Source organism: Cyrtonyx montezumae, unplaced genomic scaffold (assembly GCF_038088225.1).
Source record: "Cyrtonyx montezumae isolate F1298 unplaced genomic scaffold, pur_monq_1.0 scaffold_2, whole genome shotgun sequence".
Taxonomy (NCBI): Eukaryota; Metazoa; Chordata; class Aves; order Galliformes; family Odontophoridae; genus Cyrtonyx; species Cyrtonyx montezumae.
In genome coordinates, this window is record NW_027071936.1 from 63,181,655 (window position 1) to 63,208,863 (window position 27,209).

The 27,209-nt window shown below is 41.2% G+C and overlaps 1 protein-coding gene across 1 annotated transcript; it reads right to left on the minus strand.

The window, feature by feature from the left end:
- Nucleotides 1-1,418: 1,418 nt before the first annotated feature.
- POLR1A (RNA polymerase I subunit A) lies at nucleotides 1,419-27,172 on the minus strand. The gene is made up of 34 exons (XM_065735925.1): nucleotides 27,041-27,172; nucleotides 26,494-26,698; nucleotides 25,750-25,899; nucleotides 25,554-25,661; nucleotides 25,289-25,374; nucleotides 25,098-25,204; nucleotides 24,467-24,553; nucleotides 23,775-23,877; nucleotides 23,301-23,463; nucleotides 21,466-21,639; nucleotides 21,133-21,255; nucleotides 20,155-20,382; nucleotides 18,363-18,617; nucleotides 17,786-17,977; nucleotides 17,297-17,440; nucleotides 16,551-16,734; nucleotides 15,200-15,282; nucleotides 14,903-15,061; nucleotides 14,520-14,618; nucleotides 13,905-14,057; nucleotides 13,641-13,723; nucleotides 13,147-13,312; nucleotides 12,432-12,653; nucleotides 10,915-11,129; nucleotides 10,474-10,641; nucleotides 9,648-9,783; nucleotides 8,987-9,138; nucleotides 8,648-8,765; nucleotides 7,956-8,075; nucleotides 7,376-7,660; nucleotides 6,239-6,439; nucleotides 5,357-5,474; nucleotides 4,466-4,630; nucleotides 1,419-1,912 (listed from the first exon to the last, which is right to left on the minus strand). Exons 1-34 carry the CDS (start codon nucleotides 27,115-27,117, stop codon nucleotides 1,812-1,814), a joined length of 5,130 nt encoding a protein of 1,709 aa, XP_065591997.1. The 5' UTR covers nucleotides 27,118-27,172; the 3' UTR covers nucleotides 1,419-1,811.
- Between the last annotated feature and the right edge of the window lie 37 nt (nucleotides 27,173-27,209).

Sequence of the window (27,209 nt, forward strand, 5' to 3'; positions counted from 1 at the left end):
CACTAAGGATTAACAGCAATTGCTACCTCAGCGACCTCTCTTTCAGCTACAGAGCACAAAGAATTGCAGTGTAAACTAACCCCATTCATATGCCAGCACATGCACATTTCTCCACCTCCAAACACAGCCGAGGCCCTGCCATACTCACTCCATATCCCTTTTGTCCAGGACAGGAACAACCACCTCCTTTGTCTTTCAAAGGACTTAAAATCTAATCCCTAATTCTGGTACCTTTCCTACAGCCACACTTAGTACAGTCCACACGAGAACCGTTTTTCTGATGCTGACCTGCTATGTAAATGTTAAAGACTACTCAAAACTGAAAGGGAAGATTGCTTCATCTGGCCACAGCCAGAGCAGGGGTTTCCAAAGGCTATTTGAAGACCCACCAGCATCAGACAGCTGACTCCCTGCCCCTCAACTCCTCATCACCTCCTGCAAAGCTGATCCTGACCAGCTCCTGTACACACAGTGTGCTGTTTGCTGAAGGACAGTGAGCAATACTTAAGAGGTCCCTCCCTGCAACAGTGCAGACTGTAACCTGAAATTAAGACTCATTACCACACTTGCTCTTTCCCATCTGACCACTCGCAAAGCTCTGTCCTACTAATTGTTTCCTGGCTGCTCCCAGTGACATGTTTTTGAGAAATGCATGGCAGGTGTGAAGATGGGAAAGGAAATCCTTAGTGAAAAAAATGTGCAGAGCGAAACTGGAGAGCTATGGTATAATGCATTCGTTAAGCCTCAGCGAAATTTGCAGTCCATCTGACACACAATTTTATGGCTCTGATGCAGAGATAATCCACAAAGGCTCTTTCCCAATCACAAGCCAGTGTCTCCCAGTGCCTGATCTAATCCTTTTAGTGCAGCTCTGCTGCAAGCAGGAGCTCCTCAGCTGGCTTAAGGGCACCACGGAGCGGGCAGGGGGTTGAAAGCAGGCAGAACATGTGCCTATGCAGTAGTGTGCAACCATCAAAGAATGGCAACAACTTTAGTACATTTTTAATCAGAACAAGATGCATGTAAAAGGTCTGATTAACAAAGAGAGGCTGCCTGGTTAACAGCCAGCAATGTGATGGCTGATGACTGCATGACAAAATTCCCTCGGTAATGCAGTCACATAGCAGGGTGTTCCTAACACTTCTCTGCAACACCCTCTGTAAAATATTCTTTCTGAAACAAAATACTACACAGAAATAGTATAAAAACCTCCATGTTAGTAATCCTTCCAGGACTGCTTTGTACAGGCGGTGTTGCAGCAGCTCAAGCTGCCACTTCAGAAAAAAAACCTTTATCAAATATCAGGTTTCTCACTGTGTCAGGACCTGTTCCACATGTGGGCAGCGGAAGATGCCTATAGAAGCTTCTGCATTCATGCCTTTTGGTGATGAAGAAGTGTACTACCAGTGCCTACTACGTTGCAACTGCAACCACCCACCCAGTATTCTGCCCTGCAAAATTCAGGCCCCAGCAACAGATTCTGCTTTGATTTCTGCCTGGGAAGACCCAGATAGTCTCTTTCATTTTATTCTTGCCCATGTAAGAAGAGATTACTGGCTGACATTAAGGAACAGCGAGTAAATGTTTCTTTGGACCAAAAGATAGCTCCTATAGGTGCAAACAATCTCATTAAAGAAATTAGGTTCAACAGGTATCCAAATTAATACATCTGTTGGCACAGAAAAGATGACCAGAGATACAACACGTGTGCGCTCAGTACAGACACTGTAGGCACACCTGTAGAGCACACAGACACAAATACTTCTTATGATGAACATATCAGTCAGAGTCCTTAAATTACAGGCAAAACACTACATAAGGGGTTGCTTAAGGTCAAACAAACCAGTCCCTCCTTTAACGACTTTTCCAAGCACCAGGCATGCAGAAGGGGATCTCAGTTCATCATGGGCACCTGCAAGAGAATTCAAAGTCACATTAGTGTGTTCCCAAAGGCTTCTGAGAGGTCAGCACTGAAAAGAAAGCATTCTATTTTACGTGCAAGAACTTCACCTGGTTCAGACCCCCAGCTTCAGACCCCTAGCTTCAGAAAGGCATTGGCATTGCCACCTACTGTCAGGACTGAGTTTATATTCCTGACAGTGAAACTCAAAAACTCTTCCCACCTCTCCTACAACAACTATTTGCTCTTCTGAGTCTTCCTGTGCAAGGGGCTGCACATTTCTCAATTCTCCCCACTCAGTATGAAAAGATAACACGTTTTGAATTTCAAGGGAACACAGACCTGACCTTCCACTCAACACATTTGGCTGATTAAATTAATTGACAAAGAAAAAATGCATCAGTGAGGCAAAACCAAAAAGCTTTTGCTTTCATTCCTGCTTTTCTTTTGTGGAGTCTTTTTTCTTTGTTAAAGTGAATCCTTTTGATGTAGATTTTAAATCCTTCTGGCAAGATACGAAGAGAACTTTTGACTGGAGAGAAACATTCCTTGAATTCCTTTGATTTTGTGGTTGCTCACTGTAGCGAGATGTTGTCACAGAAATTTGGAAGCTCCCTGGTTGACATGTCTGGCTAGTGCTGTTTGGCTTTCACTGTTTTTACAAGCAACCAGGCTGGTTTTCATTCATCCTAAGTATCAGTAAGCTGGATTTTATGTGTCTGTGTGTGTCTAATTAAAGTATGCTGGAAGATTGGAAGAAAAACTGTTAAACTCTTGATAAGTTTGTGTTTGTACCAAGCAAAAAGGAACTGAACTTTCTATTATACAGAGGATGGTTAGGAAGGTGTTGCATCGTAACAACTGACAGCATGTGCTTGCTGCTCTGATCTCAGTTACAGCTGTACAAGTAAATAGCTGCTCCTAAATGTGTGTCAACTGAAGAAAGAGAAGAAAAAGAGGTTCTTTGTACGGACAAAGTCAGAACCATCCTGTTTGCTCACGTGGTGTTAACAAAGAGTTATTCTTTGAGCACGCAGCCAAAAGGATCTCACATCTGATGCAGATGTGCTCTCCTCACACCAAATCCTCCTGATGAGCAGCCTGCTGGGTCACACCTGCACTCCAACAGCATTTTCCTGCTACGCTAGCTGTTCCCTGTGCTTCTTTCTGTCCTTTCTTATTGATTCAGGCCATTCGTGGGCACAGTGTCTGTTTCAATATACAGTCAAGTTGTCGCTTGCACTAAAACAAATTAGATCCAGGCTGCTGTATCCACATTAGGATTTTGGTTTCCATCTTGGCGAAATGAATAAACCCCTGCACTCACAGTCAGCTTGGCTTTCCTGCAGATTTACCATGCCCCTCTGTTAGTATGCACTTCATGTCTTTATTTGCAGTATTCACCACAAATATAATCATGTTTTGCCTGGAAAAACCTTATCTTATAAATAACTCAACACATGCTATAATATACCCAGAGAAAGCAACTGGGCAAGAAGAATCCTGTTCTACTCATTTCTGATTTTCAGATGAATTGCAAGTCAATTGCACCTGATACTATTCAGTAAAACCCTCATTACCTTCCCAGACAGAACTAAGAGACAAAAGTTCAGTGACAGAAGTCTCTCTCCCTGATACTGGTGCCACGCAGTTTAAGACACAAGATGAAGAGGCCAGGATGGCAGCTTTTCCCATTTGTATTAGGTAACACAGAAGGAGGCACAGGAGCATTTAAGGAAGAGCATCCAACTAGCAAGTGACAAAAACTAATTTCAGAAGGGAGATGCAATTAGCATCCAGAACATGATACCAAACTGTCCAATGGCAGTACTTAAAGTGCCATGCTTTTTGGACGGGACTCCTACATATAGAGGGCTACTGCCACTTCCAATGTCCTCAGTGATCCATGCAGAGATGAGGCTAAGAGCTCTGCACAGCTTCCAGAGCAGCACAGAGGCCACTGAACAGTGCACAGCCATCTCAAATGTCACCAGAAACCTACCATTAAGCATATCTGACCCTTTGTCTGTGTTAGAGGAAAAAAAAACCAACAAAGAACCAAAGACAGTAGCTTAAAAGCAGAAGAAACACAGAATCAGAGTATCAACAGACTGTTCTTACAATATAGTTCCGAATATATATATATAGTTCCAAATGGGAAGCAGAAAATGCAGGAGTTATAATAGAGACACGAAAACCAAGCAGAGATGACAGTGTTAATGGTGTAAGTGAAGACAGAAAAAGGCAGCTTTAAAGGTCTGTTATAAAGCTTTGTTGTAATAAATCTTAACCACCTTCAGGTTTGTTATTAAAAAGCCTACCTGATTCTTACAGACAGGAATCACAGACCCCACAAACTACATGTGGGAGCTGACATCATTTCAGCCAGCAGAGTTTTATTAAAAATGCCTGGAACAGTTTCCTAGGCAAGGACTTAATTAAAATTTCAGCCTCTGGCATTTTTTTTCTATGCAATTATGCATTACTCAAAATAGCGGAGAGCTCCGATGCAAACAAAGCACATGTGAAATCCCGCAGCCATACAGTTTGTGCTGAACCATTTACCCATCATTGTTGCTTCCTTCAGGAATTTGTAGCTGGTTTCAAATGTCATCTGCTGCAGGGGGGAGGAGCTGGACTGAATTCCAAAACGATTCATGGGTTTGTAAACTCCTTCAAAGCACATGTAATCTGCCACAAGAGAGAGGTGCCGAGGGTCCACCGCGATGCCTAAGAACACAGGAAAGAGCAATCAGTGCTGAGGTTTTCTTTCTAAAAAGGAAACCTGACCTAAATTAAACCCTTGAATCTACTCAACGTGGAGAAGACATCTTTATTAATGTTCCTCTGGCTGTTGAGCTTTTTTGTATGCAGTTGGCATAACTGCTCCAAGAAGGGCATTCCTCACTGTAATATAAACCAGGAAACCAGAACATCAAGAATGCTGTTAAAAAAACCAGCAAGATCTCTCTCATCTTTGTTACATGCACCCAGCCCCTAAACCATGCACTAGAACAGGTTGCCCAGGGCCCATCAAGCTTCTTCCCTAAGCTGTCTGGATTCTCTCAGCAGTGCAAAGGGAAAAAACCTTCAGTCAAGGCAGCACAGCTATTTCAGGGAAGATATAAACTGAACTACAAAGGAAGTTCCTGTCATTAAAATGCTAAAGTGAGGCAAAATTAATCCAATCCTCAGGGCCACTCTGCACATCTAACACAGTTAATGTTTCTCAGACATTAATAACTAATTCCCATGGACTGTCCAACTTGCAAAATTCATATAGCAAAAAAGAAAAATCTGATGTGTGGAAAAATTCAACCTTGTCTAGCGAATTTTCTACTATGATTAGATAGAAATTAACCACCCAATTCTTCCCAGAATGCACGATAGCAAACAAAATGATGAGCTATCTTTGTGATAACGAAGACTATCTTCAAAGATACAGAGAAATCCTACCATATACAGCAAATACATCTTTTATTTCCTTTATAACGACCCTCAGGGCAGACTCAATACCGTAGTTCTTAGCCATGGCATGAATATCATTGGAGTAAAGTCTGTTCAGGTCTAAAATCTGAAAAGCAAAAAAAGCACAGACATAAATTAGGATAACAGCTGCTTTATTTTTCCAGATAACTTCAGCTAAGCTAAGTAAGCTGAAATAACTTCTTTTTTTCCCCCCTTTCACCTTTCATTAACTGAACACCAACAGCTGCATGACAGCTAGGCAGTACCTCAGAGCCAAATACTGACAAACAAATCTCCAGAGTCATTTTTAATCTTTATGCACTAGTATCAGAATCAAAATTCAGCACAAAAAAAGACCCAAATTTAGAAAACAAACAAACGAACTGACCATTCCCAGCAGCAGGACATGCTCAATTCTCACAAGCAATGTAATGCTCAGTCTGTCTCAACCAGCCAGAACTTTTAACAAAAGCAGTAGAAAAGAGGCAGCATAAAACAATCTTCTATTTGTAGAGTTACAGGCTAGATGGCACAGCAGAACTATTCATCTCCAAGTACTGCAATTCATTTAGATGGAAGAACTCCCTCAAGTAACATTTATAAAGACAGTTACAATCACAGCGTGGAATTATCTGTCATTAGATACTGGGCTGCTGCACAAAAAAACAATTTATAATCTACCCTTGAGGAAAGACTCTGGTGAGCTCTGAACACATCTGGGGAAAAAAAAACCAGACAGAAGGAAGAGAGCTTAAGAGCTGAGAAGACTGTACAACAACCCTGCTAAGCTTAAATGGCACTAAGCATCAACCACCTCTCCCTAGAACACCAAGGGCCATTCAAGTTCAGGATTACACCCAGGTTACATACATCAGAGTATCTGAACAGCTCTGCAAGGTTTATCCCTTCAGTGTGCAGAATGAGTTCTTTCTCTCCTTTCTCATTGGTGCTTTCATTCAGCAGGCATCGTGTGATCCCCTTCACTTCGTGTATGACCGTGTTTCGCGTGAGAGAAAGAAGCAAGGAGGAGATATCAAAGTACACCTTCATCAATGGAAGTGTGAACGAAACCTGAAGAGGAAAAAATGCAAGGCAGTGTTTATGCTCAGCAACCAGCCTGCTGCCTTTTCAGGCAAAAAGCAGCCAAGTGGGATTATCCTAATTGCATGTTTGGGAACAAAAATGTCCAACTTGAATTACAGCTGAGGAATGCTAACACGAACACCACACCCAGGGCCATTTATTCACATTGCTTTCAAGACCCTGCAGCTTATACTAATAGGGTTTTCTGTTTTATTTTAAGAAGGTTAGACTTCTTCCCTTCCATCTTCTTTGCAGGAGGACCGTGCAAGTTTCTCAGTGCCTACAACTTGTTTGATTTTGTTGCAATTTCTCACAGTTTCACAGCACTGGGATGGTTGATGAGTCATAGCTGAGGTCGAAGACAGATTGTTGCCGGATGGTTTTTTGGGAGGAAGAATACAGGAGTAGAACTGGGGGAGGCAGATGGTATAAAAATAACTAGTTAGATATGAAACAGGAAGTTTTATTTCTACAAGTGTTAAAAGGGAGAGGGAAATGCTTCTGGATATATGAAATGCACATTCCTGCTACATTTTTCCAGCTGCCACCACTGCATCTGATCAAGAATTCCTGTCCCCTCTTGTTACTGTATCATAAAGTTACAGAACTCCAGCTTTATCCTAGAGTCCTCTATGAATAAATGTGCTTTCCATACGAAGCTCCCTTCCTGCCTTGTAGACACATTCTCAGCCTTTCATTAGTCCAGACCATCTTTCTTCCCCAACAGGATTAAAACAACTTAAATCCATTAGTTGTCTTTTTTTTTTTTTAAAGTTTCATCAAGGACTCTGTTGCTGAAAATCATGCCAAGTACACTTGTGCTGAAGCACAGAATGCAACTTTTCTGAACAGATGCACGTTACAAGAGCTACAAGCAACCACTGTGCAAACACACACATACATTTCCAGGTGCTGCCATCTTACCTCACACCAAAGCTCATTTTCTGTGTCAAACGTGTAGTCCTGTATAGACGGGTGGTTGTTCAGAACAGCATTTACTCGCACCTCTGCTGACTTAAGCAATTGATCTCTCTCTTTTTTAGTCTGAGACATAAAGGAAAGATGTTGAGATTCATCTCCATCTGCTCCGTTTTGATCTTCTTCATCAGCATCTTGGGCCTTCTCTTCCTTTTCTGATTCAGCCTCTTCGTCTTCTGGATTCTCAGCAGTATTTTCTTCCCCATTCTCTTCTTCACTCTCATAATCAACCTACAAAGAAATAATGAGGCACTTATTCGAGCTAGAACACATAGGGAACACAGAACACATGAAGCAGTTTGTTACATAAATCTTCTTGGCAGACGTGTTGTGAGTACCTCACCTGTACCACATGGCATAGTGGAAGAGTAACTGTTGTAAAGAGAATGATGCAGCAGATGCAGCTCAGTCCCTGCTTACAGAATCATAGCCTTGGCTCTTGCTTCAATGGAAATTTTCCTTCCTGTGCAGACCAAGGCAGTGGAAACAAATGAAGCACAGTGCTGAGCACCTATGAAGTCATTACCTCTTCTTCCTGGTTCCTCCTCATTTTTGCTTCTGTAGCATCACCATCCCCTTCATTAGGTTCTGCATCAACAATCTTCTCTTCCTCCTCACCTTCTGGAGCTTCTTCATTATTTTGTGCCTAGAAATCCATAATAGATCAGAATCACAATCAGACTGACTCTGCCTGAAAGCATGAAATCCCTCAGAAACCTTTAGCTGTGTATCTGTAATTTAGCAATCCCTCGTCCATCTTTAAGGTGGACATTTCCTCTTCAGCATTAAACAAGAAATGCTACGATATGTAAACTATTACTCTGTTTATATGACAGCCCTTATTCAGAAAGGATTGACAGAAGAAGCATGCAAAAGCTCTTCAGCAAATAAATTATCCTTCCCCGAAGGTACTGGCAAGCAGTTCTGTGACAGGATCTCATTCTGGGAGAGTAGTAAGCTTTTGTCTCACTGAGCCTAAAACAAATATGCATTCTCAGAGTACAGTCTTAAGTAAATGAGGATTTTATCTACAATAAAATTAACAAGGAAGTAATTGTTATGAGAATACAAAAGTAGTTTGTACATAGAGAAAATAATTAACAAGTAATTCAATATTCACACATCTAGTGTTTTATCAAAGCAGGCCATGCTTTTCCAGATTCTCGTTCTCATAAACAGATAAAGAAAGCACTGAGTTCAGGTTATGTTTTTCTGTACCTTGTCACCTCCATCACCTTCCAAATCTTTACGAGTCGCTTTGCGGGCACTGACTTCAGTAAAAGATGACATCTTTGCACTCCTCCTCCTGATTGCTTCCAGGAAAATTTTAAAGAACCTGAATGAAGAAGCAAACCCAAGCATCCAAGCTCAGTTATACTATGATTCTGTCAGAAAACAGATCTTAAGAAGCCAGTCAATTCACGATAGGACGTAGCCTTTGGTGGATGCAACAGTATTTCTAGGGTAGGGCTGCACCAAAAACCACAGCAGTGGTAACAATGATCCTTAGAGTACACATAAGGTCAAGAGAAGAGAAACAGGAAAGCACAAACTAACCTTGTTTCCATGAAGTGCAAGATGTCCCTGGGCTTCACGCACTTCTCCTCTCGATAATATTCATGGGGCAAGAAGCAGAATTTGATTTTGTAGAGACGATGGCTGTTTTTCTTTAAGTGCAGGGATTCCTCCAACTCAACTTTCTGCAACACCTACAAGCAGCAACAGGACTGTCTTGGTGAAGGCACCTTATTTACCTCCTGCAACTCCAATGCTTTCCACGTGAGACCAGAATTACACACGACTAACTGACAAACTTTGCCACAGACTTTGTAACAGCTCCGGGGGAAGATGACTTTATTCCACTGCATTCTTTTTGGCTTCAACTCCTGCCAAAGACTGATTTAGGCAACACTGGGAGAACAGCCTGAGCCCTTGTCCCACTTCTTCACAAGAACCCACACTTAGTAGGCCAGCAGCTTCATTTTATTGACCTCTGTCCCTTGGGCATTGAACATGCCCAGTATTTTAGCAGAGCTGAGTCTTAACTCTGTCCTTGCTGCTTTCTGACTTGAAGGAGCAAGACAGAAGATAGGGAATGCAGAAGAACACAGAAAAGACTGCACTCCTAAGAAGGGCTGGACCCCAGGATTCATCAGACTTCAGTGTATCAGTCTCTGATGTGCAGATTCTCAAAGGATACACTGCATAGGTGGCTCACCTCAGCTAAGCACACTCTTGTGAGCTGTCTCTTGAGCTGTTTCACCTTCTTGTGAGCTCTCTTGGTACTGAGCACAGGAACAGTCATCATTGGTGTTTTAATGTTTGCACTGGCTACCATCAAGATTTCCCGCAACCTTTAAATAAAGAATGGTCTTTCAAACAAGCAATACAACACTGTGCAATCGAATCAACATCTCTTTCATTTAATAAGCCAGCAAGCAGCAACTGCCAGTCTCACCAAAACCATATGCATCATGAGCTGTGGTTACCCCTGCAGCACTTCTTTGCACTTCCCTGGTTCCTCACCAGGCACAGCACAACAGTGGCTCTACTGATTCCATTACAGTATCACTCCAATTACAGGAAGAAACCAGAGATGGTAATAAGCTGTTCCCAGAAAAGAACTAATGAAGCCTGCTTCCTACAAATGCACAACGTATGCTCCTCTGCCTTCTTCTTCTCCTCTGCTTCACTGAGGTAACACAACCATCTGCCATCTAAGACATCAGTCTCACGCACAAGGCAGGGGTCAGCATCTGCACTACTAAAAGCAAGCTGATGACTGGCTGGTAAACGTTTCTGCTGGCAAAGTCACTGCCAGGAAATAGAAGAGCCAGAAGAAACCTTGCAGCTATAAGCCAGGCCTCTTTCTGCCTAGGCAATGATAATCCTAAACCTACAACACTTTGTCATCATTGTGGAAGTATTTCTGAAAATGTACAATAATCTGCTCTTAAGAATACACAACTCCGCCATTAAGACAAAACACTATTATTTAAGTGCCAAAAATAGCTGAGGACCTATTGAGAACACAGGTTTCTCACCTCGGAATACCTAATGTGACATTCATTTCACCTCTGCCAGCAAAATGGAAGGTGTTCAGAGTCATCTGTGTGGAAGGTTCCCCAATACTCTGAGCTGCAAGAAGGCCCACAGCTTCTCCTGGGTCACAGAGAGACCGCTGCCACTTTAAATACAGCAAATCCTTTAATCTGAAAGACATGACATAAGCAGGGATTTAAGCTCAATGAGTACAAAGTAGAGAACTCTGTGCAACCCGTAACATGGCTGAGGTCAATGAAGTTACCTCTTTCAGTCAATTTCTCTGGTAGCCTGTGGATAAATCCCTTTCAGAAACTGTAAAATTGTATATCCTCACTTAATTAGAGAAACACAGCCCACAGCTGTGAAATACTTCCCACCATTAGCCAATTCAGTCCAAAGAGAGATTTATTTTTAATGCCTTAGCACAAAGAAGTTATTACCTATCAGAAGAAAGTGTTGGTTGCATGCAACTTCCTCTGTCCTTACATTCTCTTTTGTTGATATAATCTTCAACTCCATTTTCAAATGTTTCTGAAACAGATGCAAAGTAGGAATCTGGACGCCAAACAGCAAGACTTGGGTCAGGACATTTAGCTGTCTTCTTCAGATACTTCCTTCGTTTCTTCTCATCTAGTTCATACCACATCTTCAATACCTGGAGAGAGAATTTTTAAGCAGGTTGGTTTAGCCAAAATAAAACACAATTTCCATCAGCAGTCTAGCAAGGGAAGGAAGAAAAGCTTATCCAAACAAACACTTCAAGGCTACATATAACACAATGTAAAGAACAACTCAACTACAAATACACATTCTTCATTTTATGACACTCACACTTTTGATCCCGAATGTCTTCAAGGTTCTTTACACACTTGAAATAAGACTGTCCATAGTAACTACTTCAGAAACCAGTGAAACAAAATTAAGAATGCTTTTAACCTTGAAGTGAAACCTCTTGAGTACTTAAATCTTTACTGCTAGCTGACTTACCTGTCCAAAGCTGACATAACAAAGGAGCTTTTCTTTTTTAAAATCAGTCTGCACTTATTCAGCAGACTTTAAATGCAGCTGGTATCTTAATTATACATGCTGATCTGTCTTACTGTTCTTCAGTTAACTGTTCTTTCAAGTCACATTTCAAATGTTATATTTAATAAAGGAAAAATATACTTTAAAAAAAAGTAAAAAAAACAATGCAGGAAATAAGCTAGATGTATATTTTACAAGCTTTTTGTTTTATGAAGGAGAAACTAGTTTGTCACGTGGCAGTCTGCACACTGAGCTTTATGAGCTTATATATTGAGACAGATATATATTCATCTGTATCTATTTATCTGTTGAAAATAGAAAAAAACCAAATGCATGAATCCTCAAGTCAAATTGTTCTGAATATCGTTAGACACACCAATAGCAACAACAACAACAAAAAAACCAACACAGCACAGCTGAGTAAACATAGCAGTGACACGTGCAGACAAGCTAACGGAAGTTCTATATCTCAACACCTTCAATTTGGAGTTTTGTGTAAACTGTCTGCATCGTACCAGGACAAATGCCTCATGGAAATATGGCTGTGAAGTAGCACTTGTTTGCATTTCATGGCCATACACAGTGTCTGATGTACAAGTGTATAAGCACACATGTTGAAACAGTAGACAGGGCTGGCTCAGAGCTATACTCTGTGTGTAACAGCCACAGGTTGTTTTCTAAAGCCAGTTTTACCTCAGAGGTTTTGGCCTTTGCCCTAGCTCTACAGCCCACAGACTTTAAGTAGCAATAAATTAATTCCAGCTTCATTACCCACACAGCTGATATATAAGCTCTTCAAAACTTGGGAAAGTTAACCTGTGAAACATGCAGGGACAAAACAATAATCACTGCATTCTTCAACATTTTTTTCTTCTCATCTGTTTGCTCTGCATTTTTAAGGGCTATGTCAGTTCAACTGCTTCTGTGTTACCTGTAAAGTAGCAGGATCTCTTCCATTCTTCCTTTCTCCTCCTGGAATTTGTGCCTTCACACTTGCCATTTTCTTCTGGGAAAACAACAGAAAGCCTCCTTCTCTTTGCACTGAATTTTGGTGCCTGGCCCACCACTTTCTGATGGCTTTAAACTGCTGCTTGGCTTGGTGAGACTCCATCCTTGCTAAGGCTTCGTTCAGATGGTTTGTCTCCTCAATCACCTAGAAGAAAGTTACCTGTGTGATCACCCTTCTCTCTATACTTGCTGAAGAAGTGGCTGAAAAGGCAGAGCAAACTGAAAAGGTCATCTGCTACAAATCAAAATGTTTTGCTGTAAAACAATTTTCAAGTCCATACATCTTTATGTGACTAGGACCACTCTTTAGTAAGAAGGGACTGAGATGACACAGAGAAAAGGAAGCTATTGAAGCTGAGAACCTGAGCAGAAACAACATCTCTGTTGATATGAATTCTACTGCAGTGTTAGAAGAGACAGCAAGAGTGTTCATTGCTCTGCTGAATTTTAAACTGCTTAAATCACCTACAGATCTAATGGCCACTTCTGTATTTCAAACAGAGTGGTAAAACATAGAGTCTGAGAGTGACACACAAACAGCTGTGCCACTACACCACTAAGAGATAAGCTAGATATCAACCATGCATTTCAGTCTGTCTATTTACACCACATAAATAATTAACATCTAGGTGTTTTACCTCATAGTTGTCAGCAATGAAAGGAAACTGCTCGGGTTGTAAGAACTGAGTTTTAGGGATATCAAGCCCATCTTCTCCATACAGAAACTGCACCACACTGCCATCGCTATCCCGTACCGTCAGGTCATACTGAACCACCAGTCCTTCCAAATGCTTTATGATACACCTGTCCCAAAGGAAAAACAATAAATGAATGTTGTGGCTACGAAGTAATAAAGATCATGTGACCCTAACATGAAAAATACTGTTTCCAGAAAAACCTTAAGTGCACTTAAAGACTTAACAAGAACTTTGGAAGCAAAATTCTTACAGACATGACACACAGACAAAACGTGCAATGATACTGCAAAGCTTTCTGCATGATCCTCTGGCAATTTCCTTGGACTGAAGGGTCTTAACAATGAAAAAAGCTATCTCCAAAATAATTTATAAGTTTCACCTTCTACATACTGCAGGTGTGGCCTGGATAAGGATCCAGAATAACAGCCTCTTACCTTTGTAGGTACCCAGAACGGCTGGTTTTGACAGCTGTATCCACGAGACCTTCCCTGCCAGCCATGCAGTGAAAGAAGAATTCCTAAACACAAAAGCAATCCCATCAGTATCCTGGTGACAAGTACACCAAGACTGGTAATTCATACTCTTTCTGAAGAGCTGCATTTGAAAGTATGGTGACATAGTTATTTATCCATAACTGCAAAAAACTCTACAATAGCAAGATCTATATAAATTCCAAGAAGAAGGCATATTGAACTTACAGAAGGTCTGATCCCAGTGAGGAATCTGCCAGTCACAAATCCTCCTGAGCTAGGGGAAAAATCATAAGGTTGGAAACATGGCAGAGATTTGCCAGATGCCATCAATGGGGGCCTTCGACCTTCCAACTCAATCTGGCCCAGCAAACAAGAAATCTGCATTCGAACAGGAAGCATACAGGAGAGAAAAAGGAAATGTCATTTTTTCCATCAACTTTTGCTCACAGAAGTGAAATATTTTTTCCTTAAAAACAGAGAACTACTTGTCCTCTAACTATTCTTTAATTAAATGCTGAAATGCTCAGTGAATGTTCTTGCTAATGATGGGCAGTAAAGGCACGTGGATCACATCTGGTCTTTTTAATAAAGTCATCCCAGCATCTTGACTTGAGTTCAACACTTTCATTCTCATTCTGTATAAATAGTTCAGTACAAATACACGTGAAACTAAAATACTGCAAATATATTGGCTCTTACATTATTGCCATTCCCAAAGCCCACAATAAACATTTTGCATTGCTATTAGAGAGCCTCTGAATAACTTTTCATTAACTTGCACTCTAGGTCAAATCATACAATTCTTAGCAGCTACGTACATTGATAACTGCCATTACCTACCTGCACTGTATTTACAGTGGATCCTTTGGCTCCTGACTGGACCATCAATTGCAAATTGTTCTCTGGAAAGCTCCTATGCAGACCAAATGGCATACAAACCTGTAGTGGGGGCGTGGTGAGGGGAACAAAAATAACAAACAATTAATCCCTGTTGAAAGTGAAGCAAAGACTAACTGCAGACATCTCTGTTTAGGATTTTAAAAGCATTCTGAATATCTCATTCAGGAAGGAGGTGGTTGAGGTGTTCTGGGAAGGTGGTATGTGAAACCTCATGCTCGGGACAGATGGAAGCTTCTGTCTCCAGAACAGTCAGTCAACATGAAATTAACTTAAACAGAAAGGCTCTAAACAAAATTAGTAAATACAGATGCCTCGATGCCAACCTTGTTAACCTCATTGTTGTAATTGTTTACTTCCTCTTTGAATTTCAGGTCAACAATGTTAAAATCCCTCTGGTCTTTGCAGAGATGGGCATCCTGCCATTTCCCTTTGACATCTTCACATGATGCTGTTTCTGGCAAATTAAGAGCTGCTCTAACAACCTGAAAGTAAAACACGATTTTTCTTAGGTGCCAAGCAAATGATTACATAGGGTAGAATTTCCAATTTTTTATATTATTGGGAAAAAAATACTATAATGGGAAATATACTGGGGAAGAAGTTGTGTGAAACAGACTTACTTCAATACCACACTGGCTTGACTTTTTGATGATTTTGTGTCTTTTGCGGTCTGCTTCAGGTTTAACCAGGATATCTTCAATCCCTGTTAAAGACAGACAGACCCCAATGATCTAAACCAAAAAAGATCTGAGGAAGCACCCCACTTCCTGCAGAAGTCACCAGAACCACGCACTAAAATGGCTAGAACATACGATGGATGTGGAGAAGCTGAAAGAGATGCATTTGTTTGCTTCTGAAGATGCAGAAGATTAAATGCTGGCTGAGAGAGACTGTAGAATCACTGTCCACAGAGATGATCCTCACAGGAGACAGCCCTGCACAAACTCACCCAGCAGGACTTGCTTTGAGCAGAGAGCCCCAGAAATCTCTCCCAGGTTCAATTATTCCAACACACTATATGTACATGGGGACAAGTGGGATGCTTCACTACCGAGCTGTACAAGCGTGAAAAAAGCAAAGGTGCCCATGACTCCATTATATATCCCAACACCTTTAGAGTCCAGGCCTTCCTCTCCTCCTCCCATTATAACTTGGTCTCTCCTACACTGTCTCCTTCTGAACCTTACTCACCTCAATATCTCTTCCTTCAGCCCTGAATCATCTCACACTAGTCTCCTGCTCCAGACTCGCTTCTCTTTTTCTGATGTTCTAATTATCCTCGCTCACTGACTTTGTCAAAGTAGTTTTTGTACCCTTGCTCCAGTGAAAGTAATCCCCCCAAGCTGCAGCGCACAACAAATATTTCACTAGTAATAAACACATCTTGCAAAGCTGTACATGGTCCTTCAAAGCATTTTAACTACTGCAAGAGAACACAGAGGGTCAACTTTTTTATTCACAACCGAGTACATTTCTGTATGAGTTGGCAAAGCTGTAATGAAAGTCAAATATTTACCAAAAGATTCACAGTTAAGTGAGATATGCAGACCTTAATAACCCCTCAAGGTCCTCCCATTTCACTCATCAGTTTTTATGGCTTGTATGCAACTGCTGTGGTTTTGTTTTGTTTTTCTTTTCCCAGAGAAGTAAAAAATAGCATGCAGGCTCATAGAAGATCGTATCTAAACAAAGTTTAAATACATGGTATTTATGCTCCACCCATTTTGATTAGGCAGGACAGATAAGAGAACTTAATGGATGTACTCAAGATTATACTTTCTCTTTATTCGTAGAAGGCCAGCTGTTTTAAAATCAGGAGGGGGGAAAAAAAAAAAGATTCCACTCAAAGACAATGTCTTGTGAAAGTATTCACAGAACTCCTGGCATGTATTCTGCCCACTAAAATCTGCTTTACACCTTACGAGGTTCTTCAGTGCAGTGTAGTAGTGGATAAGCCTTTGTGATACTCACCCATTGTAAATCCCCTGTAGAGCTGCAGATAAGCAGTAAAGAGGCGTCCTAGACATGTTAGCACTTTTCCACTGGTTTCACCCCCATAGATCTCATAGCAACAGTGGACTAGGCCATAGGCAGAGCTGCCAAAGTGAGCTTTGTCCAACACACCACAAAGTAATTCCCCCCTTCTAATAATAACCTGAAAGAAGAAAACACAGCTATTCAATAAGAACAACAATAAAAAAAAAAAAAAACCACCACAAATTGGTGAAAGGTTAAATATATTCACCAATGTTATCTATTCATCATAGAATGGCTTGGGTTTTAAGGGACCTCAAAGGTTATCTAGTTCCAACCCCATGCTGTGGCAGGGCTGGTGACAGCTAGATCAAGCTTCAGATCAGGCTGCCCAGGGCCTGAGTCGATTTCCCTCCTGTTCATAATCTCCCTTTAAATACTGGAAAGGCCACAGTCTTTACAGCAAAAAGAAAACCTCCAATACCATTTATTTTTCTCCAGTTATAAAATGAAACAATGAAGACATGGTCTAACAAAACAAGATGGAGCCTGCATCAGTCAGGATCAGAAGAGAGTTTCTCTCAACACCCAGGCCTACCCTCTAATCTCTACCTTCTGGTAGAAAGTATATTTAAATGCTTGGTTTTAACTTAATCATCCTTCTGCTTTTCCTTCTCACTCCTCCGCACTACTCTATACACACGTTTATATTAAAATGTTTCCCAGTCCAGGCACCAGCATACCTGAGATTCACACATCGAATCAAGATTCAGACATCTGTTTGCAGGACCCTTCATCCAGGCTTTTCCACCTATCTTAGCTTTCCCAGTCAAATTCAGCGGGATGTGGTTATGTGGAATGATGTTTATTAACAATGTAGAAACAACCTATAAAGAAACAGAAACAGCAGGAGTTATTTATTTCCCAATATTTCCTTCTTAGTGTAAAGAATTTGGCAAGCAGGAAAAAATACTAATGTCATACACATAGATTTTCAATTTATACCAAAACCCTAAAAGCTCAAAAATCTGATGCTTACAAGACAGGAGCATGCTTTTTAAATGAAAAGATACTCTCTCAGTTCCAGTTGGAACATTCATCACAATCTATATGGTGTTGCTTATACAATAGGATCCAGCTTTTCAGCAGCCCTCAGCAGCACTGGTCCCAACATTAGCATTCTGCTTACTTTGGAACAACCAGCATTCTTTACTCCAATAAATTATGACTACCTGCTTTCCTGTCCATAATCGTTGTGGCTTCATAATGGCAGGAGGAAAGGTTTTAATTCTTCCTTTTTTGTCTGTTAGTCCTCGATAAACAAGCTCCAAATATTGCTCTCTTGTGAAAAAGCAGCCTCGGGTCGTCATGCTGACTCCAGAAATCATGTGGTCCTGGATCAATCCAGGAAGTGGCTTGCCATCCTACAGAAATTTGGAAGAAAAAGGATTGGGGATAATAAGTTAAGTGTTAGCAGCTCCCAGAGCGGGTGCAACTGAGTAAAAGCACCAAAGTCACTTCTAAAGAACACTTCTTCACAGTAAAACTCTTCTGGATGTTGAGTTATATGAAACAAGATTTTTTGTGATGGGTGTTCTCTATCAAGGAAAGGAGAATAAAGTAACAGTGCCTGAACAACAAGAATGTGCAGAGGAAAAGAGCCCCTCTGTCAACAAGTAGAGGCAGCAAAGGAACTAAGAAATACAACAAATCCCACAGAGAACAAATGTCACCTCATTAATCCTGAGAGAAGACAACAACAAAATATTTCAAACAATGTGATTTCCCATGGGACAAAGTTCTATTTACCTTTGGAACTAGATACTGCTCATCAGTAAAGGCTAAGGTGTAGGCCTCTGCTCTACCCAGCTCGTTCTGTGGGAAATGGGCGTTCATCTCATCACCATCAAAATCAGCATTGTACGCCTTGCAGTTGGCATAGTGGAGCCTCAGCACCTTCTCCCCAGGCAGGATTCTGGCCCGGTGAGCTTGGATGGAGGGTCTGTGAAGGGTGGGCTGGCGGTTCAGTAGCAGGACATCTCCAGTTTTAATATGTCGGCAAACCTGCAAGAGGATTTTTGTTACTGCCTGTGAAGTATTTCCACGCAGGTCTCTAAAAATCTCAACATTCGTGTGCATCCAAAATGTTTTCCTTCCTGTATTAACTGCCAGTGCTGAAGTTTTAATGAATCAAGACTGCTTGTTCCAAAATCTCTCTGCTCTCCATCTAACCACATTCTGAGACCGCACGTCCTCCATTAACACCCACAAACCACAGTGATCAAACCAAGGTAACAGCATTCAAGCCATGTCCTACCAGCCTCTCCTCTCCCTTGGTAATACGGGGATCAAAGACTGAAAAAGAAACTTACATTTTCCCATTTGTTTTGCAGGTCATCCTCCTGATAAAAACAGCCAACGTGAATCTGTGTTTGGGGGACTGACAACTCCAAAAGCCACAGAACAGTGATTTGTGGCTGAAGCAATTTTGCAGTCCCTGGTGCAGTAATCACCCAAAAAATTACTACTTCCCACTGCAGCTCTCAATAACCACACCAGCACTTGTGAGCATCCCTGCTGATCTCATTGCAACACTCAGTCTGGTACCTTATAATGGGGTGTAATTTAAGGGAGAGAAAATTAACTGTTTGCAAGCAAAGAAAGTGTTAGACTGATTTTAGCTGGTTCTTTGTTTGGAAATGTCCACAGAGTTCAGAACTGGAGCCCAAACTTCAACACCTGAGCCTGTGTTTGAGAGCCCTGCAAAAAAACCCTTTCCTTCATTACATATTTACCACATGTAGGATTCTGTGTAGCCCTGAAGGATTATTCTCAGCCCCAGAAACATACACCAAAATAGAATCCCTTCACAAAACCTACTGAGAAAAGCTTAGCTTTAGCACAGCAGTTCATCAGTGCTTTTCTGCCACAGCACACAGACGTGAGAACCACAATTTCAAATGCCACCCAAATTAAAAACAAACAAAGCAGAGTTTTCTTTGGCAAGTGTTTGGGAGCTGAAGCCCTCTCCATAAACCACCGTACTGGTCAACAGGATATCTACTATCCTTTCAAAATGCTCAACCTTGGATGTACAGCTCTGACAGCAGGAACCCTACCATGAAAGACAGGTCACGCAAACCACTTGTGTCACACCTACTCTATGAATATATATTGAATTTCAGCCCCCAGAGCTACTATCACAAAGCAGCTCAAAGCAGAACATTTCAAAAGGAGATGAAAAAAAAACCCACTAACATTAGCTGAGGACAGGGAAGCAGGGAAATCCAAAAGTAAAAAAGATAGGGCAGTATTTTATCTTTAAATAATTATTATTTAAATAAATAAAAAATTAAATAATAATTATCTTTAAATGAGCTAGAACTGCTCAAGCTGTAAGACAGACTATTCAGCATCTTGGCATGATGAATGCCACACACTGCACACACATACCACCTTAACCTTTTCCAAGCCATGTCCTAATAGACAAGATAACCTTGTCCAGGAAGCCTCTGTGAGCAGGTCTGAGAATCACTAGCAAGAACAAGAAACCCAACCACAACTGATGGGTTCTGACAAGTCAAGTCTTGGTCGTACTCACAATCTTTAGTCCTGACTGGGGTGCACCTGAAGAAGGTGTGAGGAGCTGCTTAGCTATGGCTTCCCTCTGGGTCAGGCTGCTTGCACTCAGCACTGTACGAGACCCATCTTCATTAATGACCATGGAAGCCCCAGGGTGAACCTTTGGGCCATTTATGACAGCTTGCCTCAGCTCTTTGACATTCCAGGGAGTGACTGGCTGAGGGTAGGTGAGTTTGGTAGCAAATACCTGGACAGGAAGGGAAAGAGGAGAGAAACAACTAGTTGTTCAGCTTTTGCATTAAAAATAATAATAGTAAGTTACTGAGAAAATAGGATTGACTTAATTCATAAAATGTAAACAGAAATTCTTCCTCAACCTATTGTCATGCCAAATGAATACATTTCAGTTTTACAATCTACAATGCAAGGACAGAAAACGATGTCTTTATGATGTTCAACTGAAGCAGAAAAAAACTGAATTAGTAACTAAAATAAAAATAAAAAACAGCCTTGTTTTAGGTTCTGCAAACAAACTTACAACAAAGGTGAAAAGTGCATAAGCACCAGACTCACTGTTCTTATACAGGCAAGCAGAAAAGACTGCCTATACGATCAAAACTGGTTTAATCTCTGTGACTCATTAAGGATGAAGGCTGGGACAAACCTATGGCCTTTTCTTTAAGGCTGTCAGGCCTGTTAAAGGATACACTCTGCAAAGATCAACATTGAAACATGACCTACTTATGAAATTTGTACTAATTCATTAACCAAGGAAGCAAGGGCAGCTCTTTGGCTTTTTCCATCCTCTTTTATAGGCTTAGCATTCAGTATAAGAGTAAGAATTTCCTGCTCTTCAATACTCCTTCATTAACACACTGGTAAGGTGGAAAAAAGCCTAGACAAATTAGTGCACCTCTCCTAAACTGCTTACTATGATGCTGAAAACACTGCTGTACAGTTCAGCATCATAAGGAGATACTCCCTTATTTCTTCTTACCATGGGGATGCCAATCTCATTGGTCCCAATGTACATATCAGGGCAAATGACCGATCGAGCTGCAAAATCCACACGTTTTCCCATCATGTGCTTGCGGAACAGTCCCTCCTTTTTCTCTAATAGCTTTGGAAACAACAGTTAATGATCAAATTGTGGAACATAAAAGCATTCTCACCAGACAGATTCCCAAGACATTACAGCAATCAGTATCACGAAAACGCCACCATATCGAGCACAAATATTTCACTTATTTCTTATCCCATCCATTTCTTTCTCCCTTTAAAGGTCAGCAATGCACAAAGACCAAAGCCTGTGAACCTCCCTGCTACACACCTGACGAATACCAGGGTATTTTTCAGTCATGAGTTTGTCCATGTCACTGTCGAACACGATGTTGACGTGGGTCTGAAGACGTATCCAAGCGTTGTAAAGCTTGTCTGCAATGGTCTGTCCTGGAATTGTTGCCAGCACAGAACGGTCCAGAGGCTCATCACCCTCACCTGTCTCCTACAGAAACAGAAAACAGAGACCTGGATTTAACAAAAAAAGAAAACACCTTGTTATTTATCAGAATTAAATTATCACATCACACGGCAAATGAAGCACTGTCCACTTGAAATTGAGAGATAAGTTAATACTGTGGTTACAGTTAAGTGTTCAGAGTGGTCTGCTGTCAGGATTTAGAAACATAAAGAGACCTCCAAAGATTCCAGCAGCATTTTAATGACCCATTGCTTGGTACAGTCCTCTTCCCAAATTAGCTTTTTTAAGCCAGCCAGTGGTGGGCTAAGAACCACCATGCTTCTGAAAAGTCCTATTTTCAGATAAAGACACAAACCTGAGATTGCTTGCATCACTTTGTTCTCACAGTCAAAATACCACCAGTCATCTCCAAAACACATACAATATTCTCTCCCCTCCAACATCTTAAAGGCACGTCCCCACCTAGTGGTTACATTCGGAGTAACTAGAACACAGTAAAAATCCTTATACTTCAGGGTGTGAACCACATCCAGATGAAATTAAGTCCAATATCAGAGACTTCTTAATAACAAACAGTTTATAAACAAATACAAAAAGAAGCATTCCATATGTTTATGATTTATTTCTGCTCTGTAAGTTATGTGTGTTGGCTAACCTGCACTCCACGTGAGAAACAAGAAGTTTCTTCCTTTGTAGAACATTACATTGAATGTATCTGCCAGAAATACAGGATTTCCTTCAGTTGTGCACAGCACCCAAGGAGATTTCCAGAAAAATATTAGGCTTCATACCAATGTAAGCCAATAGCTGGAACACTAGTGACACTCCAAAAAGAGGGAATAACCATAGAACAGAACAAAACCAAGCAAAAGCTGGGGATATGTAAACCAGATTGAATCTAGCCTATTTTTCTTCTCAGTTATGTTCTCAAAGTGGGAATTTCAAGGGCAGAGGATACATGCCTGAACCTTAGAACTCCACACAGACAGTTGCATGCTGTATGCCCATTATTTTTTCAAAAGGGCTCTCATTACTTAAATGACTGATTGCACAGATATGCAAACTCACAGTCCAACCTTCCCACAGAGTCAAGCCCCCTCTGTGGAGGAGCCCTGTGGTTCACAGCCTGAACACAGAAGCTCTCTCCTTGCAAGGCTTCTCAATACTAACACAGAAAAACAATATGAAGCCACAAAGCTTGGATGAATAATAGTGACATACTCTACTACTGTATTACCATGTGAACTGGTTGGAAGCTAGCAAGCATTGTTAGTAATTACGTTCATGGTCAGAAACAACCAATTGGCTCTACTAGGCTTAGGAGATACAGTGGCTTTCCCCCCCACCACCAGGTTTCATTTGATGAGCTGCTGAGGAAGTTTTATTTTAAACTGTTTCTGCTGTACACATTTTGTTTCCCAGTAACAGGAGCCCACTGCCTCTCACACAGAGTAGTCCAACACAAAATCTCCATTAAGGAAGTATATGTAAAGTATTCTCCCTTTTGCACAAGACAGCTGAGTGGAAAGAGACACAAGCAAAAGTATCTTCACAGAATACATCTAGCAGCACGTATTCCAATGGCCCAGGCAAAACCTGTTACTGGAACAGTACAAACAGGAGCCTACCTGAACTGTAACCATACATCAAAAAAAGCAGATAATAGGATAACAGGCAACTCTTACTCTTTGGACTTCATCTTCCACAATTTTAATAGGTTGGCATTGCTCTTTTGCCATGAAAACCAAGAGCTTGCGGATCAGGGTGGCATCTTTCATGACAGCCTGCAGGTTCACAGTCTGACCGTTCGTAAACATGCGGTCCCCAACACGATTTATAGGGCGATACCTACGGCAGGTCCAAACCATTTGAGAACATTAACGTTGCCAAGAAGTAGCATAATAAATCTCAAGCATTCTGAGCTGAATCTTCAATGCGTGAAAAATAACCCCTGTGAACTAACAGTGAGCATTTAAAACTTCACTTATGACACCGAGTCAGTCATAAAAGAGGAATGATTCCATACAGCTATAATATTCACATATCTATAGTTTGAAATACTAATACCAAAATACACTTTAGCATGCATCTTCTGACTCCTTAGGAGAGTATGTGCTAAATCCTATGACATCTCTAGTGTTTGTCAGGGGAATTTTTACCTTGAAGGAGGAACCACAAGCAGATCTAAAAAAAACATATCTGGGCTGAAAGCTGAATTCTTATGGGGATCCATCCCAGGGAAGATGTAACGCAGAAAGAAACCTGAAGAGAGAAACACACCATTACTGCTTTTGTTTGGGAATCCAACCCCCCCAGATACATGTGGCCAAGAGAGACAAAAGAATCTGCTAAGGTAAGTACTAGGCAGCTTCTTTAAAAGAACATTTAGGCAAAAATACTTCAGAAAGAATGCTACTGTTCTGTTTGGTCATACATGGCTTCTTTAAGAAACAACTATGAATGGAAATACAGAACATAAGGAAAAAAAAGGTAAAAAGAGCTGGAAGAAACAGCTCACAGCTACTTGCTGTGACTACAACATGAAATCTCTTAGTTTTACCTTCCAACTGTAGGCACATTCAGTGCACAGGAAACTCAGAATGTTCAGTCTTATTCCAATAAAACAGTGGGGAATAGTAAGCACAGAGGCACACAGACAACATATTCTCCATGAACAACAACCTAGCTTTGAGAAGAGGCAATTTGAGAACAGCTGATCAAACAGGGTCACCGAATACTCTGCCTTCACTAGGAACCAGCCCCTCTTGTCACTTAAATCTGTCTTTCAACCAAGAGCTCTTAAGGCAAAAGGTACAGATATGAAAAGGCATTCACACAGAACAAACCTTACCTTCATTCTTCCACAGAGCCAAGACAAACTCCTTGGCAGTCATTGGTGTCAGGTATCCTCTTTTCCCTAACTGAGTTTCATCAATAGCTAAAAGGAAAGAAAAGGGAGAAGAGTGAGAATATAATAATAAAAATTAGCGTGAAAGGTTTTCTTCACTTACAGTGGGAAGGGTTTCCAGCAAAGGGAAGGATTGGAAATAACACACCTAATAAATACACTGGTCACTATACACTTCAGAGTAGTGTCATTAACCTGTTTGCTTTTGGGATATGAAATTAATGAAGAAGTCTTCTCTTTAAGGAAAAAGAGAATCATTTATGCGGCCACTGGATGACAGTGCAAGTAACTAAAATAAAACTCATCCTAACAGCTGAAGCATGTTGTATTTGATTAACAGCAAACTGTACCACTTCAGTACAGACAATACAGACAGGATGCAAAAGCAGACACCTGGAATTTAATGGAAATTGGGTAATCTACTGCTGAACTTACTGTGGTTTTTAATTTTGTTTTTGTGTTGGCTTCTTATTAATACACAAGTTAAAAGCTCGAATTCATTGTTGGGAATTTGTCCATCTTAAACACAGGCAAGGAAGTGCAAACACTTTTGAGTAGAAGACAAATCTCTTACCTGCTGGTTCATCCACAGTGCCTTCTCCTGACTTACGAAACACTGTAGAAGGATAAGTTACTGTCAGCTTGCTGTTATGCTCCTTTCGCACCAGTGATCTCCTTGATCTTAAAGAAAAAAAGAACAAAAAAAGAGGCTTACACTGTTCAACTTTACACCACCCATTTAATTCCTTATTTAGTTAAGCTTACTTGCAGTTTGGACATTTCTTTGAAGTCATATGTGCTTTCCAGAACTGTGATATCAATTTATTTCTACACTCACAAACATTTTTCACCTAGTGAGCGAAAAGAGAGAGCAGAAAATAAAGCATATTTCATACAAAGCTAATCGTTACTCTAACTTTGGGCCAGGGAAAAAAATATGTTCACACACAATTTTAGACATTTCACTGTAAAGGTAACACAGTTCAAAACTCAAGGACAAAATCCTAAGAGGAGCAGTGATTCTACTCACATTTGAACACTGATCACTTAGTTCTTGACTTTGCAATATTTCGTCAACGTGGCGATTTAATTCTTCTTCTATTTCTAGAGCTGTTGCATCTGCACATTGCTCTAAAAACTGAAACAAACAGTACAGAATAAAGATAGGTCTGTAATCACACCACTGTCAGCTCAAAGAAATGAACAGAGAATGACAGACTACTTGCCCTATTTAAGATGACTTCAAGATCATGGACAGCATGAAGCAACCCATGCTCCAGGACCTTCAGTTGACTTAGCAGCAAATGAACCACAGCTCGAGTACATGTCAGCATGTGACAATTTAAACAAGAACCTCGAATCAGAAGGTATAGTTTCTGGAACAAAAAGAGCAGGAAAAAAGTTAACCTGGTAGATTTATTAGCTTGCACGTGTGTTGTCACTCAGTGTAATGCTACATAAGTTGTCATGTATCATCCATATTGACCCAGCTTTCTGGAATAAGAGGACCTATACATACAAATACACAAACATCTCTATTTTGAGCTTGAACAAAAGCTGATTCTCCAAAAAACACTTGGAAACTCTAGGATAAAAGTAGGTAGAAGTTTAAAGGAAACAACTAATTACTGATACTGCAGAAGCCATTTAATTAAGGCATGAGACCCTGAAATAAGTCACATGGTTATCAACATTCAATACCCCTGTTTGTCAACAGTGACTAAAATAACAGTTACAAGAAATGATGCATTTTGCAAACGTTTACAAAATCTATCCTCATCTAACTATCACAACAAATCTTTTAACTGTGACATTTACTGGTTCCTGAAGTCAAACTACACAAACCAAGAGGAAAAAATGAAAACAAAACCAGATCTTGGTACCTTAACTAATTTTCAAGCACTACAGACTACCACAGTTTGAACACTATGCCTCATTTCATTTGTGAGACAGTAATTAAGCATACGTACATCAAAAAACAGAGGATTGTAGACAGTGAGAGGCAGTTCGATGTGGCCAAAGTGCCCTGGGCAGTTGCTGAAGTTCTGCATGCACGTCGCACAAGCTTCTTTGGAATCAGGAGGCCCCAGAGCCAGGTCATACAGCCCGTTAACAGAAGGATTCCCCACGTTATCCAAATACTGAGGATTCGTTATGGCTTTAACACTCAGTTTCCTGAAGCAGAGAGAAAGGATAAAAATCAGAGGCAGAAAAAAAAAGAAAGAAAAAAAAAGAGAAATGTGCTTTAATGCGACAATTAGCATTGACAATGCGCATCTATGTGGCTGATGTAAACACTTCTGCGAGCATGCACCTCACCCCCCACCAGCCATGGGAGGGGGGGGGATGAGAGGAGGGGGCACTCGCCACTGCGGCCGGGGCGCATGCGGACTACACATCCCGGCATGCCCCGCGCCCAGAGCCCGCAGCCACGAGCGGCCGCCACCGCGCAAAGCACACTGGGAGTTGTGGTCCTTCCCCGCAGCGCACACAGCGCGGTCCGGCTCGGATCCTCACCTGATCTCCTCGGCGGTGTACAGCCCGAAGGAGACCTTGGCGAACCGCCACCACGGAACGACTTTCGGCGGCCTCATGGCGAGCGGGCTGCTCTCACCCGGACGGCGCGGCTCTGCGGGCGGATGCACGCGGTCCTTGAAGCGGAAGGAGAGGCGGGGCCGAGCACTAC

What these genes read in the sequence shown, in the direction of transcription:
- POLR1A (XM_065735925.1), bottom strand. Translation starts at nt 27,117, where the DNA reads ATGAGGCCGCCGAAAGTCGTTCCGTGGTGGCGGTTCGCCAAGGTCTCC. An exon ending in TTGAAGTCATCTTAAATAGG is followed by an intron (nt 25,662 to 25,749) that starts GCAAGTAGTCTG and finishes TGTTTGTTTCAG; the next exon opens with TTTTTAGAGCAATGTGCAGA. An exon ending in CTACAGGGGATTTACAATGG is followed by an intron (nt 15,283 to 16,550) that starts GTGAGTATCACA and finishes TGTCTTTAACAG; the next exon opens with GGATTGAAGATATCCTGGTT.